Here is a 19,081-nt window from a genome sequence, read left to right on the forward strand (position 1 = left end):
ATAATCATAAATACTTGGAAGGTCCAAGATAGGGAAGAAGTTAGTCTGTAAGTCATGTTTTCAGGAATATTTACAACATGGAAAAAATCTTCTTAATGTAAGTGACAAAAAGCAAAATCTGAATAGTAGGATTGGCATGACTCCTAATTTAGATTAATCATTACATCTGTGAATATACATTTCAGTAATGACTGGAAAGAACGTACATAGATGGCAGCTGTCTTCACCTCTGTGCTACTAACCAGATTCTACATAATGAACAAACATCACTTTTAGAAACAGAGAGCTCTTTGTAGAGTCTGTGTTTTAGACTTGCCTTCTGTGTCTGATAAAAGGAGCCCAGATATTTAGAAAGTAGAAAATCAAACTTGGTTTTATGTAAATGATGACAAGTTAATCTGGTCTGTGCTGAATTTCACCTTTGAATTATCTGTTAAGAAAGGCCTTGCTGAGCAAACAGATCACTATTGTGGATACAACTTATCACAGAGAACAAACTCTTTGAGAGCCTTAACAGATTAATATTTTGTTTCTACTCCAGTTATATTTGCATTCACTAAAGCAAAACCTACAAATGGAAATACTTGGCTAGCAATGAGTCTGTGTCTTGGCTTATATCTGAAAGTAATAAAACTGTGTTGGTTTCCGTTATTCTGTTAGGTAATCCAGATTCTTTTTATATTCCCTTGAAAGTCGGTGAGTGCAAATGTTCAAAAAATGTAAGATTCTTTGGTGACCCCGTTTATCTTCTCTGTCTTCTCTCTCAATGACTAAGGCTTCACCAAATAACAATTATACATTTTCTTCTAGAGCACATTTCTCTTTTCTTCTTAAGGTTTAAGGAAGTTAACTCATTAAATATTTGCTGGATCTCCCACAGAGACACGTACCGCATTGAACTACTAATTTATAAAATTTAGATGCATTTTTTTATATTCAGAACCACAAGCTCACTTGTCCACTGGGCAAGCAAGTGATCATAAAAGGGCATAGATTTCTGACTAAGTGAATGGCACATTCCCCATCTAAAAGGAACAGCACAACTTAGGTTTCCCAAGTGGCCATGTTGGAGGACAGATCAGTGTGGCAAGAACTTACAACTTTTGAAGAGAAGCTAGAAATTTGGGTTTTTCTCTAAAATCTCCTAATTGCAAAATATTGACCCAAAATATTTTAAGATTTTATTTATTTATTTGAGAGAGAATGAGAGAGGGGGGAGAGAGAGCGTGCACACATGAGATGGGGGAAGGCAGGGGGAGAAGCAGACTCCCCACTGAGCAGGGAGCCTGATGCAGGACTTGATCCCAGGACTCCAGGATTATGACCCGAGCTGAAGGGAGATGCCCAACCGACTGAGCCACCCAGGCGCCTGACCCAAATTTCTTAAATACTGTATGAACTGAAGTTATATTTAGCTGATGGGTCATCACAGTGAGTTCTGCTTTATTCAAACATTAAACATTTCACAGAATTGAACTCCTCCTGATAATCTTTTATATTTCAAGCACAACTACAACTACCAGTACAGTTTACAGAAACATCCCTGGAGAAGTTTTAACTTTTTACAACGTCCAGAGCTTCTAATTATTTCTGTCAGAAAAAAAATGTCAAAACTTTGTTAAATATAAACTACTTTTTTTTTCTATGATGTATGTGCGCAAGATGTCACAATATCTACGTGGCCATTTTTATAATTATTAAATATTTTGTGCTTTAGGTGTCCTCTTATCAAGATGTTATTAAATAAATTGGATAACTCAGTTCTGCCAAAGATTTTTCACTTGCTCTTTGTCGTTGTTTTAGTGGCATTTTCCCCCCTCAGAATGGTCAGCTGTGACACAGTACGTGGAACACAAGGTTGGGATGGGATTTTGTTACCATAAGTCAGAAAAAAACAAAGCAGTTGTTGAAGTGTGTGCTTTTCAATAGATGCTTAAAAAAAATATATTGTAAATTCTTTATTAGAAATTGATTCTTCTTTGGGCACCTGGGTGACTCAGTTGGTTAAGGGTCTGACTCTGAGAGCAAGCTCTGTGTGGGGCTCCATCCTGGGTGTGGAGCCTGCTTGAGATTCTCTCTCTCCCTCTGCCCCCACCCCAACCACTTGCACACACACATTCTCTCTGAAAAAAAAAGAGAGAGAGAAGTTGATTTTTCTACTTCTCTGTAAGTATCTGTCATGGTCATGTAAATCATTTTTAAATTATGTTGGTAGAAATACACAAAACTAAAAGCAGAAAAATAACTGAAAGACCTCAATAACTCAAATGACCGCCATGGGCCAATCAGAGGGCGACATAGCCACATATGTAGGGGAAATAACTCACCCTCTACAACTCAGTAACCACAGAGAACATCACTTTAGTTGTATGGTTAATCAAAATTAGGAGTCATACCAATCCTACCATTCAGATTTGGGCTTGGGTCATCAAGAAAAATCTAAATTTTTTTAGTTTTTAAAAATATCTTTATGTCTGAAAAAGAAAATATGCATTAAAAATTGTCTCCAAGGCTTAAAATATTTGAAGTTTGGAGTCTTAAAGCCATAACTTCATTCCTCTAGAAAGTTCACATGTATACAACCCCTTTGTTTACCACCACGACGAGATTACTATATTAGACTTTCTAAATGAATATTTACAAAGCACTTATTGGGAGAAATGCAAGGCATTCTGAGCTGGTAGCATTATTGTTTATATGATGTCTCATAAATCTGACAGTAGAAAAATAATTTTCTTAGCTGTCGTAACTCAGACCCTCTGTTAAGGACCTTAAAGTAAAACTGAATGATTTACAAAAGTTTTTGTAGAAACAATATTTTCATTGTTCACAGTGTACACTAAATTTTTGTTCTTAACTAAAGATATGTTTGTAACTTTTATATGTCTGTTATTTTTTTAAACCAGAGTCCTTATTGGAAGGAAGCCCTTAACATATTAAAACTGGTGGTGTCTCGCTCTGCAAGTCTTGTTGTACCCAATGACATACCCAAGACCTATGTCGGAGATCTAGGTTCTCCTGAAATATCCTTCACCAAGATTTTTAATAATGTCTCTAAGGAGTTGCCCGGGAAGACCTTAGATTTTCATTTTGATATATCTGAGGTAAGGTGCTCTGTGAGAAATTTTCATTTGTTCGTTTATTCATTCTCTCATTCAGCAAGTGTTGATTAAGCTCATACTCAGTAGGGAATGTGCTAGATGCTGTGAAAATGGGGTGGGGGTGGGGAAGAGCCCTATCCTTAGGGGAAGCTTACAGACTCTTGGGGAAATGGGTACATAAACCTTGTGATAAGTGCTTTGGTTGGAAGTCAGTTAGAAGTGCTATAGGAAGACAAGGCATGTACATCTATCCTGATCTGAGTGTCGAAAGATAAAGTAGCCCTAGACAGGCATGTATGAGGTTTGGGGAGGGAAGATTAATGCAAGAAAAAACAGCATGTATGAATGAAGCCTTGTAAGTATGAGAAAGCATGGTGTTCTGGAAATTTCCAATTTCTAATATGCCTTGAGCACAGGCTGTCGAGAATGGAGGAATAGAGTAGGAGAGGAGAGGAAGCTGAAGACACAGGAAGGGGCAAGATCAAAAGGATCTTGGATGCATCGTAACAAGATGGTTTTGTCTTGAAGCAGTAGAAGCTCTTAAAGAATTTTTAACTGGAGAGAAAATAGTAGGATTTGCATTTTGGGAAGTTTCTTCTGGCAACAGGATGGAAAAATAGACCAGAGTGGAGGAGAGGGAAGTCAATAAGGAATCTGTTAGAATAATTGAAAGATAATGTTGGACTGTCTTTCAGCAATTGCAGAGGAAATGAAGGACCCAAGGAAGTCATAGGATTTCTTGGGAAGGAGAGGAGGTACTAAGTGAGAAAGAGGCATCAAGGAGTGTTGCTTTGAGAGCTAGATGAATGTTGGTACCTTTCGGAGAGAATGAGAAGGCAAGGAGAACAGGTCCTAGCAGGAAGGGGAGGGCGACGAGGTCAGTCCGGGTGTACTCACTCTGACACTAAGACTCATACCAGTGGAGCGGCCTAGGAGGCAATTAGAGTTTAAGATCTGAAGTTTTAGAGGAAAACGTGGGTGGAAGTAACAATGTGAGGTCTTTAGTGTTTTATAAATGGACAGTTAAAATTGTGAAAGGAAAAATAAAACCAAAATAAACTAAGACTTGAGAAGCCCAGTACTTTAAAGAGAGACGCAGGGCCCCAGTGCAGAAGGGAACTTGGCCCTTTATTATGTCACATATTTAACACAAATCTCACATAAAAATTTTTGACCCTTGTTGGGAACCTGCAATTTTTTTTTTCCGGCACCTGAACCCATTCTTATTGGCCTTGGTGCCATTAAAATCATCTTTTAGAAGCCAAAGAAGGAATTTTTCAAGAAGGCAGTTACTGAACAAGTAGTGTAAGGAAGTTGAGAACCATAAATATGGAAGATCTGATCACTTGTGTATCGATCAAGGTCACATAGATTAAAAAACTTTTTTGCTGCTTAGCCTTGGTATCAGAATTTATCCCGAGCTTTATGGGTTATGTTTTTTAGATAGAATGAAACTATGTTTATTGCTAATTTTTAGTTAATACCAGAATTCTGTCACGGAGTACATAGCATAGGATATGATGGAGAAACCGGGCTTTCCTGTTCCTAATTATCATGTCTAAAGCGGTGGGAAGAATTCTCAAAACACTTGATATGCTTAATTTCAATTCGTCTCATCCAGAATTCCTAAGTACCTGCTATGTGTAGGCAGTGGAGATAGAGTGAAGGAGCAGAGATGAATCACACAGGCTCCAGGGGCTCACATGTAATAGGGAAGACAGCCACATAAACAGAACACCAACACCTGGCAAATGTCCACGTAGAATTACCCAGGTGTGTGGTATCAGGGAAGGCCTCCTTGGAAGTCTGGAGTCCCCATTACAAGATGATCATGGGTTTGGTTGGCTGGTGAATATTCCATGCAAAGAGGGCAGCACGTGCCAGACTACGGGTCCATAAGAACGTACTGTGTTTGGAACACAATAGCAAGTTCACTTTTGCTGGAGCGTGAAGTTGAAGTTCAGGCGGAAGTTGTTGATGTCAGGGAGATAAGCAGGAACCACGTCATAAAGGGACTTGTATGACATGCAAATGACCTTAAGCGTTATTTTCAAATGTAAATTCAAGACACTTCACAAAGCCAGAATGAATATAAATGAGTTTTCGATAATCATAGAATTTTTACTGATGTAAATTTGGAAATGTTATACACCCGGTTTGTAGTAAAAAGCTACATAGATATCTTCCTCTTTGGAGTTGTTGCTTAGCTTGAATATTTGCAGAAGCACATTATTGAAGCACATATAACAATACGCATGGAAAAAACACCAAAATGTTAATAGATGTTAAATCTGAGTGATAAGATTACAGGTGATTTTTTAAAAATCATTTTGATATTTTCTGAGCTTTCAAAGAGGATATATTCTATAATCATGGGGGAGATGTGGAGGTGGTGATTTTTAAAGAAAGCAGATCTCTATTTAAAATAGGAATAAGTTCTCAGATAATCTTCTCAGAGAGTCATTTTCAATAAAATGAAGTCTCCTGATTTAAAAAAAAAAAAAAAAAGACATCAAGGAGCACCTGGGTGGCTCAGTTGGTTAAGCATCTGCTTTTGGCTCAGTCGTGATCCCTGGGTCCTGGGATGGAGCCCTGTGTCGGGCTCCCTGCTCAGCCGAGAGTCTGCTTCTCCCTCTCTCTTTGCCCCTCCCCCTGCTCATGCTCACTGTCTCTCACTTGTTCTAAGTAAATAAATCCAATATTTTATAAAATAAAAATTTTTTAAAAGACATCATAGGTGGCCTGGCTGGATCAGTCAGAGAAGCATGCAGCTCTTTGTCTCGGGGCCATGATTTTTGAGCCCCACGTTGCGTGTAGAGATGACTTAAATAAATAAACTTTAAAAAATTAAAAATTAAAAAAAGACATTACCTTTGATTTTTGTAACCTCTACTTCATGCTAAGTAATCTTTCACCTTTTACTGTTTTTGGTTGTTTATAAAAAGAAAATGTCCTCATAGATACACTACTAATCCTTTCATGCTGAAATATCTGAGTCAGACACTGTCATTTTTGTTTCTATGCAGACACCAATTATTGGAAATAAATATGGTGATCAGCATAGCGCCACTGGGAGAAATGGGAAACCGAAAGTTATTGCCGTGACTAGGAGTACTTCCTCCACTTCTTCTGGTTCTAATTCTAATGCCTTGGTTCCTGTTAGTTGGAAAAGGCCACAGTTATCACAGGTACATAAAAAAAAAAAAACACCAAAAGTGAATATTTATAGAAGAGTCAATTTTGTTGTATATATGACAGCTTGAGACTTTGTCTTATGTATCGGCAATCCTAACATTTGAATTTTGTTTTCCTTAGCGAAGAACAAGAGAAAAGCTAATGAATGTGCTTTCCCTCTGTGGTCCAGAATCTGGCCTTCCAAAGAATCCATCAGTGAGTAATCATGACGGCATGTGTAAAAATCCTATTGTTCCATGAAGAAATGGAAATTACTCTGTCTCCTTGCTTGCCTTTTCTAACTTGCTTTACTTTACAGCATTAACAGAGAATGAAAAAGATATTACTTGTCTCTGGCACCTGGCAGTTATGGGAATTAAGTATTCAGCCAGGTAGACGTTAGCATGAAAACCAGATTAAAGCTCTGAATTCATTGAGGAGGCCTTTGGTGGCTTCTCGGGCAACCAATGCCTCAGACGCAGTGACAAAGCTGATGGTGGCTTTTTTTTTTTTTTTTTTTTTTTTTTTTTTTGGCCGGGTGTCAGGTTGTATTTTCTTCTAATGAGGATTTGGAAGTCGGTGACCAACAGACCAGTCTAATTTCTGCAACAGAAGACATAATTCAGGAGGAAGAGGTAGCCGTGGAAGATAACAGCAGTGAACAACAGTTTGGCGTTTTTAAGGATTTTGACTTTTTAGATGTTGAATTGGAAGATGCAGAGGTAAGGATGTGGGCTCTCTGTTATCATATTTATAGTTTACAGTTGCAAGTGTATGAGAATTAAGGATTTGACCATAGGATCTTTACTTGTTAAGGTCAATGAAAGGTCAAGAAGGTAAAAATCCAGTTAAACAGGTGATGGGGATTAAGGAGGGCACTTGTGATGAGCACTGGGTATGGTATGGAAGTGATGACTCACTAAATTCTACTCCTGAAACTAATATTACACCATATGTTAACTAACTAGAATTTAAATAAAAACTTGAATACATATATACGTACATACATAATATTAGAAAGTAAAAATCTAAATTGAAACAAACATAACTAGTACAATTAGCAGAAGTAGTCTAAAACAAAAGAGGAAAGAGGAAACCTAATCCTTAATTTTTCTCCAGAAAATAAAAAGTGAAAAATGGGTTTCTTCCAAAGTAGGTCTTTAATTTAGGGCATGCTTAGACAGAAATGTTTTGTATGAGCCAAACAAGTTAATATGCAGCAAAATGGTTAAAAAAAAAATTAAAATTTATCAAACACCATTTTAAAGTGTAAGTACAAACTCTTACACTAAATTGAGTCAAATTAAATGGGCTTCCATGATTACGAAGCCTTCAGCTCTCTACCTGTGACAGCCTCACCATTTCCTTCATGATGTTGCAGCTCCCATTTTTAAATGACTCATTTTATTTAGCACCAGAGGGCTTTCTCCTCTAAATTGATTCAGTTGCGATTAAATTGATAGTTGTGTGTCAGGTCAGGTGATTTCGAAATGGAAAATCTGACTCAGAAGGTGGATTTATTAGCTTACAGAACTGAGACAGTCCAGAGTTAGAGCATATTTGCACGCGGCTCAGTGAGGTCTCTGATTATTCTCTGCGAGTCTCTGCCAGACGGTTATGTCCACATGTGGCAGTGTCCAAAGCAAGTGAGGGTCACTTCAGAGATGCCCTTGTACTGAAGAAGCCAAGTGAAGAAGTTGCTCTCCTGAACGGTTTTAGCACACTTCCCGTCCTATTATTGGTCCACGCTGGGACATTTGCCAATTTCTGAAACGATCGCTGTGGCAAAGAGAATAGGATTGCCCCAATCGTGTTAAGCTAGTTAGGGACCTATTCCTGTAGCTCAGTCCCCTAAACTTGCAACTCCGAAACCTGAAACGTTTATGTCACATAGGTTTAAAAAAATGTGCATTCTAAAATTTCAAGAAGCCCAGAATGCCTTGTCGTCTAGTATCCATACATGTCAGTTGAGATATCTTTCTCCAAAGAATTATAGTCACTCATATAACTTGTATGCATTCCTTAACCCTCTTGAAGGGATGTTTCCTTTGGCTCTAACAGGTGAGGGGGAATGAAACGCAGTGGCCTGTGCCATGTCACACCTTTAGCTGCTGAGAGGAGACCAGTTTAGGGAGGTCCTCCTCTGTGCTTCAGCCTCCCCTGCGTGGAGGAGGATATGCACATGGTGGCTCGGGGTCAAACCAGATGCCTTTGCACTAGCTTGGAGGCTGTACAGGCTCCCGTGGAGTGGCTCACCATTGCCATATTTCCAAAGACCCAGGTTCACGGGAGCCCCAAACAGGTATTATTCAGCACCTCGTAGGGCGGCGGCTTTTGAACTTTTTTTTTTTTTTTTAACTGTAATCCATAGTTAAAGTATCTAAATACACATACCTTTAAAATTAAAGTTTCGGGGCGCTGGGGTGGCTCAGTCAGTTAAGCCTCCGACTCTTGGTTTTGGCTCAGGTCATGATCTGATGGGTCCTGGGATGGAGCTCCCTTTGAGGCTCCACACTCAGTGGGGAGTCTGCTTGCAGATTCTCTCCCTCCACCCTTCCTCCTGCTCGAGCGTGCACTCTCTCTCTTTCTCTCTCTCAAATAAAATAAATAAATCTTTAAAAAATTTTAAAGTTTCAAGAAATTCAGCCTTGGGCACCTGGCTGACTCAGTCAGTGGAGTGTGCAGCTCGACCTTGGGGTCATGAGTTTGGGCCCCACACTGGGCATAGAGCTTACTTTAAAAAAAAAGAATACGCTGCCTCATTCTATTATGCACACTGATATTTCCTATCCTCTTTAGTTTTTTTTCCACAATGGCAGGTCATCACCCTCTAAAATCCCCAATTTGAAAAACATGTTGTAGGAAATAGGACTGGCTTGAATAATCAGGCAGGAAAGTGTGGTGGATTCCGGAGGCCTGCTGTCCTGCGTGAAGGGCATGAGAAACTTCTCAGTTCTTTTGTAGTTACTGGCTTTTCTCCTTTGAGTTTAAAATTTCTAAAGGCAAACAGGCTCTTGACACGTTTGTAATGCTAAGGTTATTTATTTTGTTTGCTTTTAAAGAACTCTATAAATGCTTTCAAGTTTATCCCATACCCTAACATGTCAGTAGTAATACATACACACCCAGCACGGAGCCCAACGCAGGCTTGATCTTATAGTCCTAAGGCCATGGCCTGAGCCGAAGTCAAGAGCCTGATCCTTAACCAACTGCGCCACCCAGGCACCCCAATAAATATGGCTTTTGAATAGAACCTTAGTCAAATTAAAGATGCTTAATGTAGGTTTTTCTTTAATTCAAGTCAGTGATTTGGGGAGGGTGGTGTTAATTTACACCTCATAATCAGGCAAATCAAATAATAGAGTTTTTTTTAAAACTTAAATATAATCTTTGGACGCCTGGGTAGCTCAGTCGGTTAAGAGTCTGCCTTCGGCTTATGTCATGATCCCAGGGTTGTGGGATCGAGTCCCGTGTCAGGCTCCCTACTCAGCAGGGAGCCTGTTTCTCCCTCTGCCTGCCACTCCCCCTGCTTGTGCACGCTCGCTGTTCTGACAAATAAATAAAATCTTAATTAAAAAAAAAAAACCCTAATATAGTCTTGCTTAAAACGTGGTCATAGGAAACACTTTGCAACAAAACAAATGGAACAGTTAATTAAACTTCTAAAATAGCCCCCAACCTTGAAAGTTCTCCATGAATATTCATTCATTCATTCAGACAACAACCCCAGTAGGGGGTTGCCATTACTCTGTGCTCTGAAATCTCTTGTAGGAAGATAGCTTTTCAGACTTTGACCTGCAGGGCTTCTAATAGCCTAAGAAACAGGGAGAGATCTCAGGACCAAATGGGCAGAACTCCTGGCTACCTTTTTTCAACCAAAACAGCTTGGGTTTTGTTCATCAGTTTTGCACAGCTGACTTCCATTTTAAATCTCATTTGAAATAAGTATTCCTTTGCTTTATTAAAAAAAAAAATTGAAAACCTCTACTCTGGACAGTCCCTCTTGAGTAAAGGAACACAAATCCTGTTTTGCAGGCCAGCTCATTGTAATTTGTCATATCAGGGCTTAAGAGAGAATATAAGAATTATATCCTTGCAAAAGGAGGGTCAGTTTAGAGTAACAGAAACATAACTTACATAAATCCTAAGTGGCGTGAAATTGAAATCTACCCTATTTCCTCTTGACCTTTTGAAGTTGTCAAAGGTTATGTTTTGATAGCTTTGATCTCGACTTTACACTGTTTTATAGCAAAAATGGGTTTAGCCAGAACCATCCTGCAGGCTAAAATAATTGTGACCCTGTATGTTGTCAACTGAATGTGGGTATTTTAAGTCAGTTTTACATCGTATCAAGTACTAAATCCATGTAAATTTTGAAGATTTTCTTAAAGTTCGTGTTGCCAAAGTGTATCTTAGAAATGTTGTTTTAAGTGTCTGTCTCCGACTTCTTCATAATACATCTTGCATAAAACAGTAATTTGAATCACATGTTGGCTTCCTAATCAGAGCTTAATCCAGAGCTTGAATCAGTCTTTGGGTTTGAGAAATCACAGAGTTTTCCCCCAAAGTGTAGTGTATATTTAAATGTTTGTCTTCGTTCTTTCTAATTCTGTGTGTTTTCCTTTTTGCTAACCAGGAACTGCAGGTAAGTTGCAGCCTGGTGTTGTGGACTGTTCAATGTGTTGTCATTTGTGATGTATTTGTCTTCTTCGTGGTCTCATTTGTGTTTGTGCGTTACAATAGAAATGGCCTAGATAGTAGGTTTAGTTGGTCCCCAGTCATACAAGATAGAAAGTTAAGAAAACTATTCAGTTAAAACAGGATCAACCAACTCTTTTGATCTCTTTAAGTATAAATATTTAATGATGTTTTAAAAGTTTCAAGAAATTGAAGGGCTGATTGAAACTCTGCTTATGATGATGCATTAAGTATTGTTCATCTTGGTATATGTTTTCCTGGTGTATTATGTTTACCATATACACATGTATCTGAGGGCTTAGAAATCATGTCTTACTTTTCCAGGGTGAAAGTATGGACAATTTCAACTGGGGAGTCCGCAGGCGCTCACTGGACAGTATTGACAAAGGGGACACTCCCTCCCTCCAGGAGTACCAGTGCTCCAGCAGCACCCCCAGCCTGAACCTGACCAACCAGGAGGATACGGACGAGTCTTCAGAAGAAGAAGCCGCGCTCACAGCAAGCCAGATACTCTCACGCACGCAGATGGTAAACAGTTACCTTCCTAGACAGCGACAGTTGGTCTCGCTTTCCTCTTAACTTCCAACTTAGTAATTACTGTTTCTTGATTTTTCCGATTTTCTCATTTCACTTTGGGTAAAACGCACGCACTGAAATGAAAATGCAAAATTGCATTGCTAACGGAGTGTTCCGTTTACGTGGCCGCTGCGCACCCCTTAGCAGCTCAGGCTGTTTCCTCCTAGACTCCCAGTGATGGCGAGGCCACCTCTGAAACTAATAATACAGTATATGTTAATTTAAAAAATAAAATATATGGCTAAAAATATGAGTCTCCGTTCAGGATGAACACAGTTACGTGGCGCTCCTCCACGTTGGTAGTTTTTGTTCGGTGAAATTGAACCTGTATGGACGGATGCTGTCGAGCTGGGGTAGCTGCTTGTATCAACAGCGCCGACTCCGTGGTGGACAGAATGGGGGGCAAAGGTCGTTTTAGGAAGTCAAAGAAACTCTAACGAAGCTCCCAGAATATCTGATGACATAGAATCTGTTTCTTGTGGCCTTTGTGACCATCACTGACTCATGAATGAATTCCGTACTTTACTCTTTCTCCTCTTAGTTGAATAGTGATGGCCCTGCGGACGAAACGATGCCGGACCATCCCGATCTACTTCTTCAGTCTCAAGATTCCATGGGCAGCGTCTCAACAGAAGAAGTGCTTCAAATCAGAGATGAGACCCCAAGTTTGGAGGCTTCTCTAGACAATGCTAGCAGCCAGCTGCCTGAGGTGGGGAGAAACGCGGGCTGGTGCATGGCCAATCTGGGCTCTTTTTAGCTCTCCGTTACATCCCTCGCTTTTCTTCCGGAAGAGTTTTCATCTGATACATTAATTATTTGATTTGTTGCCAGTATTTTTAACCTGTTGTGTTGTTTTAAATGAAATTGTCAAATCTGCTTATTAAAAAAAAAAGTTGCTGGATTAAGGAAATGACCTACAGGTTAAAAATAGTCTTGAGTGTTTCGAATGAGCATTTTGTGTTGCAGAGTGTGATTTCAGTCGATGTACAGACGCTTCTCTGGGGATGGCGAGCATCTTCTCTGGCGCTGTCTCTTCTTTGAAGGACCGCTTTTGTTTTTCCTTCTCTTTTTGCTTTGTGTTTGGGTTAATGTGATTGGTGCTATGATTGGGATTAAAACCTCAGGCCAGCTGTGTTAGCAGTTGGTTACGTGAAACCTTTTAAAAAGACGTTGGAACTACTAGTATTATGACTTTTGGAAAGGCCTGTGAGAAGTAAGCCAGATTCCAAGCTAATGACTGACCAAAAATAAGTAAGTATTAGTTTTCTTGATGTTTTTTTTTCCTTAAGATTATTATACTTTTTTTTTTTAAACTATAATTGCTATAGTTCTGTCATATGTGCTTTAATGCTTTGGTAAGTATTAGGAAAATATTTTTTTCACGGTTAACCAAGTGAATGTTACTAGATCTCATTATTTTAGTTAGTTGAATTCTCATGTTCTTATGAAGTTGACAGTGTATTTTTTACATTTTTAACAGTAACCAGAGTTTGAGATGAAGGCATTTTGGCATTTTTTTAAATGTATGGCTAGTATGGCTTAAGTTTAGATAATTCAACAAATATTGAGATTTTCCTACGTGCCAGGCATTGAGTTAGGTGCTTGAAAGATGAATAAGGCATGGTGATCCCGACTCTCAGGGAGTGTATTGTCTATTAAGGAAGACAGAGAAGGTAAAAAAAAAAAAAAAAAGGCATTACATTTCCATGTGAGAAGCTTCATAACAGCCATGTCCGGGGCTTTGTGAAAACTCAGGAGAGACTGATCAACTGTACGTTGAGGTTGTGGTGGTAAAGGACAGGCTTCGTGGCAACTGGGACATTGCGGGGAGAAGGACAGCATGTGGAAAGACATGGCAACGTGAAATAACATGGTACATTCAGGTAACAGCAGGAAATGGAGTATTTCTAGAGAATGAAATGGGAGGAGGAGGAGGAAAAGTAGAGATGGATAGGGTCTAAGACAAGAAGGGTCCTACATGCCACACCGAAGACTTAGACTTGATCTCAGGATGGTCAAAAGTCATGAATTTTCATTGTTTCAAGAGATGCCAGTTCCATGACAAGCCCCGTACCAGATACCTAGATGGGAATACAGGGCGTGCAGTAATCAGTGATTTAACCAGTATTTACTGGGCCCCTACTGCCTGCTGGTCGCTGTTCTGGGCACTGGGCATACGGTACTTTGTGGAACAAAGGCTCCGGGTTTTATGGAGCTTAACTGTAGTAAAAGAAATGAACAGGTAAGACAAAATATAAATAATATATCAGAAGCGATCATCCTCTTAGTCACACTAAGAAAATCTAGCAGTAATGTCGAATTGGTGAGGAAGAAAGTTAGGGTGGCATTTGAGGTGAAACCTGAGTGACAAGAAGATGTGGAGGGAGGGTGTCCCAGGCTGGGGAGGCGGCAGTCACGAAGGCCCCGGTGGAGCTGGAGAGCAGGCCGGCCAGTGGGGCTGGAGCACAGTGAACGGGGGGGCTGGATGAAGGAGGAGTTGGGGGGCTGGTCCTAGAGCTGCACAGCAGAAGAGGATTCTAGGCAGAAGAGGGACATGATCTGATTTTGTTCTTTAAACTCTCTTTGTGTGTGTGGAAAAAGGAAAGTGGGTTCTAGTACCCGTCACCTGGAGCTTGCGGTCTAGGCGCCTGTCACCAGGGGAAGGCATGGTCTGGCTTGTGTTGTAGTGAAGTCCCTCTGTCGGAGGTGCGGAGGGTGGGCAGGAGGAGGCTGAGGTGGGGAGATACACCAGAGGAATATTGGCAAGCGATAACGGGGCCTGAAGGATGAGCGCGCGAAATGAGGGGTGTTTGCAGGAGAGAACTGACCGATTTAGAGGTGCACCTGGAGTAGACCGTAGTCCTTTCAGTTGTTGGGAGGCTTGTTATGTGAGTGTTAATTCCTAGTTAATAATCTGTCGACTGTGTCGGGTTTGGATCATAGCGTGTAAAAAAGATCTCATTAGAAATACTGGAAAACAGACCGATAGGGGAAATACCTTCTTAACAAAAGCAGGAAGGTTAATGGTTGTGTGTTCTCATTTCGTTTACTTGACAAATGGGAAGTCTTCTATTTTTGGTTATTAAAATGGCTATACTCACAGTAAACTTCTGATAGAAATCACTCCTATTTATTGGAAATAAATTAGAGATTCACATATATTTCCACACATATTGGAAACTGTGTTATTTCAGATAGGACAGCCATTCATCCAACAGGACTGTATTTGATGGCTTGTTTCCAAGGCACTATAAAGTTCCTGATGGTATTTTTTTTCCTAAAGGAAAAACACTTCACTTTACTAGGTTTATTTCCTTTTCCAGTTGTGGGTTTCATTTTCACTATAAGCTTTGTGACACAGGTGAATGTGGATGGAGATATTCATAAACCATAGTATTTCATTTAAAAATAGTTCTTTTGGGGCGCCTGGGTGGCTCAGTCGTTAAGCATCTGCCTTCTGCGCAGGGCGTGATCCCGGCGTTCTGGGATCGAGCCCCACATCGGGCTCCTCCGCTGGGAGCCTGCTTCTTCCTCTCCCACTCCCCCTGCTTGTGTTCCCTCTCTCGCTGGCTGTCTCTGTCAAATAAATAGATAAAATCTTTAAAAAAAAAAAAAAGTTCTTTTGACTTTCAAGTTATCACCAAAAGAATGGCTAACCACAGGAGAATATTAGGTATTTTAGTCTAATTTGATTTTCCCTGGTATCCCAAATAGTGACAAATGACCTCAAATTGCCCTTTTTAAAAAAGCATGAAAACACCAAGATAATGAAATAAAACCATAATTCCGTTTTTAAAAGCAACTTCTTAAGAAGAGGAATTAATTTTAATAGGTGAAATACTTCATGAGTTAAAGGAAGAATCCATTCTTAGAATTGTTTGAGTATCAGGAAGATAAAACAGAATAGGCTGAAGCATTTCATGTCATGACAGAAACTTCAGAGCCGTTTGCTCCTTTCTTCCCTGTAATATAGAAAATTACTCTCTGAGCTGTTAAGGGATTAAATTCTTCATTTGCATTTACTAGAGAAACCTTCACAGAGGAATTTTTTCTAGTATTTATAATAGTTTAGGTAACTATTTATGGATGGCAGAAATTATTCCTTACAGGAAATGACTCTTTGAATGTCGTGGGGGGGGTGTGCACATACACACATCACTGTGTAATAGGATAAGTTCAAGAAAATTTGATTCTCATAATGTACACGTAACAGTGGAATCCATTCCATTAGCCCAAACCACTCTCTTCATGAAACCTAGATGTTCCTAGTGTCAGCATGTAGCATATGTTAATAATTACAGATAAAATATCCATTTTCTAATTATTATTCAGTAACAAATGTCAACCGAATACTTCAAGTATAAACTAATGAGAAGTGAGGACATTAAACTAAGAAGTCTGGTGGGTTATTCCAACATGGTATCTTCAAACTGATGTAGAAGGAAAGACTAATGCTAATGAAATCTCTAGGTGTGGAAATACCTCTAGCTCTATCACATGAACTGTCTTTCCAAATAACCAATGCTTACCGCTTTAATGGCCAAATCTTTTTTAAAAATTTCAGATGCAAACAGTGCATTGAATATAAGTTTTTGGAATGATTAAGGAATGATTGTCCTATATTATTTAAAAAGTGCTGTTCTGTACAGAGTCAGAATTTGCTTCTTTCCCTCCTTCACTAACTCCAGGCCAGTGTTCCCGTAATATCCTTCGTGTTTTCCTGCCATGTTTCTGTGCCATTCTCATCTTCTAAATCCTCTTCCCTGAAATGCTGTCTTGGTCCGCTTGGGCTGCTATTAAAAAATACCAGAAACTGGGTAGCTTATCAACAATAGAGATTTACTTCCTAGAGTTCTAGAGGCCAAGGAGTCCAAGATCAAGGTGCCAGCTGATTCACTGTGGGGAAGCCTCTCTTCCTGGTAGCCCTTCTTGCTGTGTCCTCACGTGGGAGAAAAAAGAACTAGCTGGCTCTCTGGCCTCTTCTTGTAAGGGCGCTTATCCCGTTCCTGAGAACCTCATCACTGCCCGAAGGTCCCACTGGGGGCTAGGGTTTCAACATCCGCATTCTGAGGGGATAAAAGCATTCAGTCCATGACACTATCACTCACCATCTTTGTCAAAACCCAAGAGACCAGTCTCCATGCCTCAAGCAGATGTGACCTTTCCCATCTTTGAGTACCAGTAATCCTCTGTATTTTGCTCATAATATTTACCTTACGCTTAATATACTCCAGAGGATGATTATTTGCATATTAGACTAACCCTATTATTAGGTTGTAAACTAATTGTAGCTAGTTATTGATTTATCCCAGAGCACCCAGCCCAGAATCTGGTCAAAATCCTTCATTCATTTTATGTTATAGATGAATTTTACAAACGTATAAACTGAGGCCCAGACTGGTCTAAGGTCAGGGGCTGTTTCACTTACTTTTCATGTTTTGGAAAAAAATTCTACTTTGACCCAAGAAGAAAAGAAACTACTGTGCAACCAAGTAGTAACTTAGGATTAAGCACCTTTGAAAAGGAGCTGATCTTTACTCCTAAAACTGAGACGATTAGTGCTTATTTTCAAACCGATTAAACTAATATCCATGCACATTAAAATTAGTGTTAACGACGGAATAGGAGAAGACATTGGCAAATGACAAATCTGTTAAAGGATTAATATCCAAAATCTGTAAAGAACTTAGCAAACTCCCATCCAAGTACTAACCAGGCCCGACCCTGCTTAGCTTCCGAGATCAGACGAGATCGGGCGCGTTCAGGGTGGTATGGCCATAGACAGAACTTAGCAAACGCAACACCTAAAAAATAAATAATCCAGTTAAGAAATGGGCAGAAGACATGAACAGACATTTTTCCAAAGAAGATATACAGATGGCCAACAGACACATGCAAAGATGCTCGACATCACTCATTTTCAGGGAAATACAAATCAAAACCACAATGAGATACCACCTCACACCTGTCAGAATGGCTAAAATTAACAACTCAAGAAACAACAGATGTTGGTGAGGATGTGGAGAAAGGGGAACCCTCTTGCACTGTTGTGGGAATGCAAGCTGGTGCAGCCACAGTATGGAAAACAGTATGGGGATTCCTCAAAAGTTAAAAATAGAACTACCCTATGACCCAGCAATTACACCACTAGGTATTTACCCAAAGGATACAAAAATACAGATTCACAGGGGTACATGCACCCCGATGTTTATAGCAGCATTATCAGCAATAGCCAAACTATGGAGAGAGCCCAAATGCCCATTGAGTGATGAATGGATAAAGACGATGTGGTATATATACAATGGACGATTAATCAGCCATCTAACAGAATGAAGTGTTGCCATTTGCAGTATGTGAATGGAGCTAGAATGTATAATGCTAAGCGAAATAAGTCCGAGAAAGATAAATACCTTATGATTTCATTCATATGTGGAATTTAAGAAACAAAACAGAGGAACATAGGGAAAGGGGGAAAAGAGGGAAGCAAACCATAATAGACTCGACTACGGAGAACAAACTGAGGGTTGATGGAGGGGAGGTGGGGGGAGGAGGGGCTAAATGGGTGACGGGGATTAAGGAGGGCACTTGTTATGATGAGCATTGGGTGTTATATGTGAGTGATGAATCACTAAATTCTACACCTGAAGCCAATTTTACCATGTATGTTAACTAGAATTATTTTTAAAACTTGAAATAAAATTTTTTAAATTTTCTGATGTTTTTAAACTTGATAATGTGATTGTTTTACAGGATACAAGTTCAGTATTAAAGGAGGAACAGGTTATTACAGCCTTTGAAGATGAAGGTTCATACATAATTCAGGAACAGCAGGATTCTCTTGTGTGCCGGGGGATTCTGGACTTAGAAGACACTGACATGCCGGAGCCTCTCGCTCCAGAAAGCTACCCTGAGTCCATCTGTGAGGAAGATGTTACCTTGGCTTTGAAAGAACTAGATGAACGATGTGAAGAAGAAGAAGCTGACTTCTCTGGACTGTCTAGGTGAGAATATGGTATCCCAAACACTAGAATGAGGTGATATTTTCTGAGCCCCTCCCAAATATGACCCTCTATGCCAGTGTACTTACTTTTGTTTCTGTGTTTTAGCCTAGAATCATACTGCCTTCGTTTTAAAAGATAAAGTGACTGTGATGGGTTTATTTGCTGTTGTTGACCTTCAGTTTGGTTAAAGAAAAACACAGCATAGTGAGCAACATTGTACACCGAATACCTATTTTGGCAAAATGCCAAATGGCCAGTTGTTAAAATCAGTATTGGGCTATGGCCAGAGCCAAGTATCAAGATCATGGGATGAACTTCTGTGATACTAAAATAAATCTGAGATATATCCAAAAACTTATAGTTTCCTTATCAGTGGTCAGAGTTGTAAAGTTTGACATATAATGGGCAGAAGTGATCATTTCTTGGTAGATTACTAGATTACTCCTTGTAAAATGTTCTTGTTCCATACATTCAAAATATATTATCACAAAGTATGAAGAATTCCCAGAGAGGGCATTTCCTTACTCATGG

General features: G+C 39.6%; 1 protein-coding gene across 1 annotated transcript in view; it reads left to right on the top strand.

Moving 5' to 3' along the window:
• FRYL (FRY like transcription coactivator) overlaps window positions 1–19,081 on the top strand; it is a 247,908-nt gene that overhangs the window by 210,064 nt on the left and 18,763 nt on the right. The window contains exons 51-57 of the mRNA XM_040625382.1: window positions 2,907–3,104; window positions 6,128–6,289; window positions 6,417–6,491; window positions 6,821–6,997; window positions 11,298–11,501; window positions 12,091–12,258; window positions 18,300–18,550. Of these exons, the coding sequence (XP_040481316.1) occupies window positions 2,907–3,104; window positions 6,128–6,289; window positions 6,417–6,491; window positions 6,821–6,997; window positions 11,298–11,501; window positions 12,091–12,258; window positions 18,300–18,550 (1,235 nt within the window). The remainder of the gene's footprint in view (window positions 1–2,906; window positions 3,105–6,127; window positions 6,290–6,416; window positions 6,492–6,820; window positions 6,998–11,297; window positions 11,502–12,090; window positions 12,259–18,299; window positions 18,551–19,081) is intronic.

Source organism: Ursus maritimus, unplaced genomic scaffold (genome assembly GCF_017311325.1).
Source record: "Ursus maritimus isolate PB19 unplaced genomic scaffold, ASM1731132v1 scaffold_8, whole genome shotgun sequence".
NCBI lineage: Eukaryota > Metazoa > Chordata > Mammalia > Carnivora > Ursidae > Ursus > Ursus maritimus.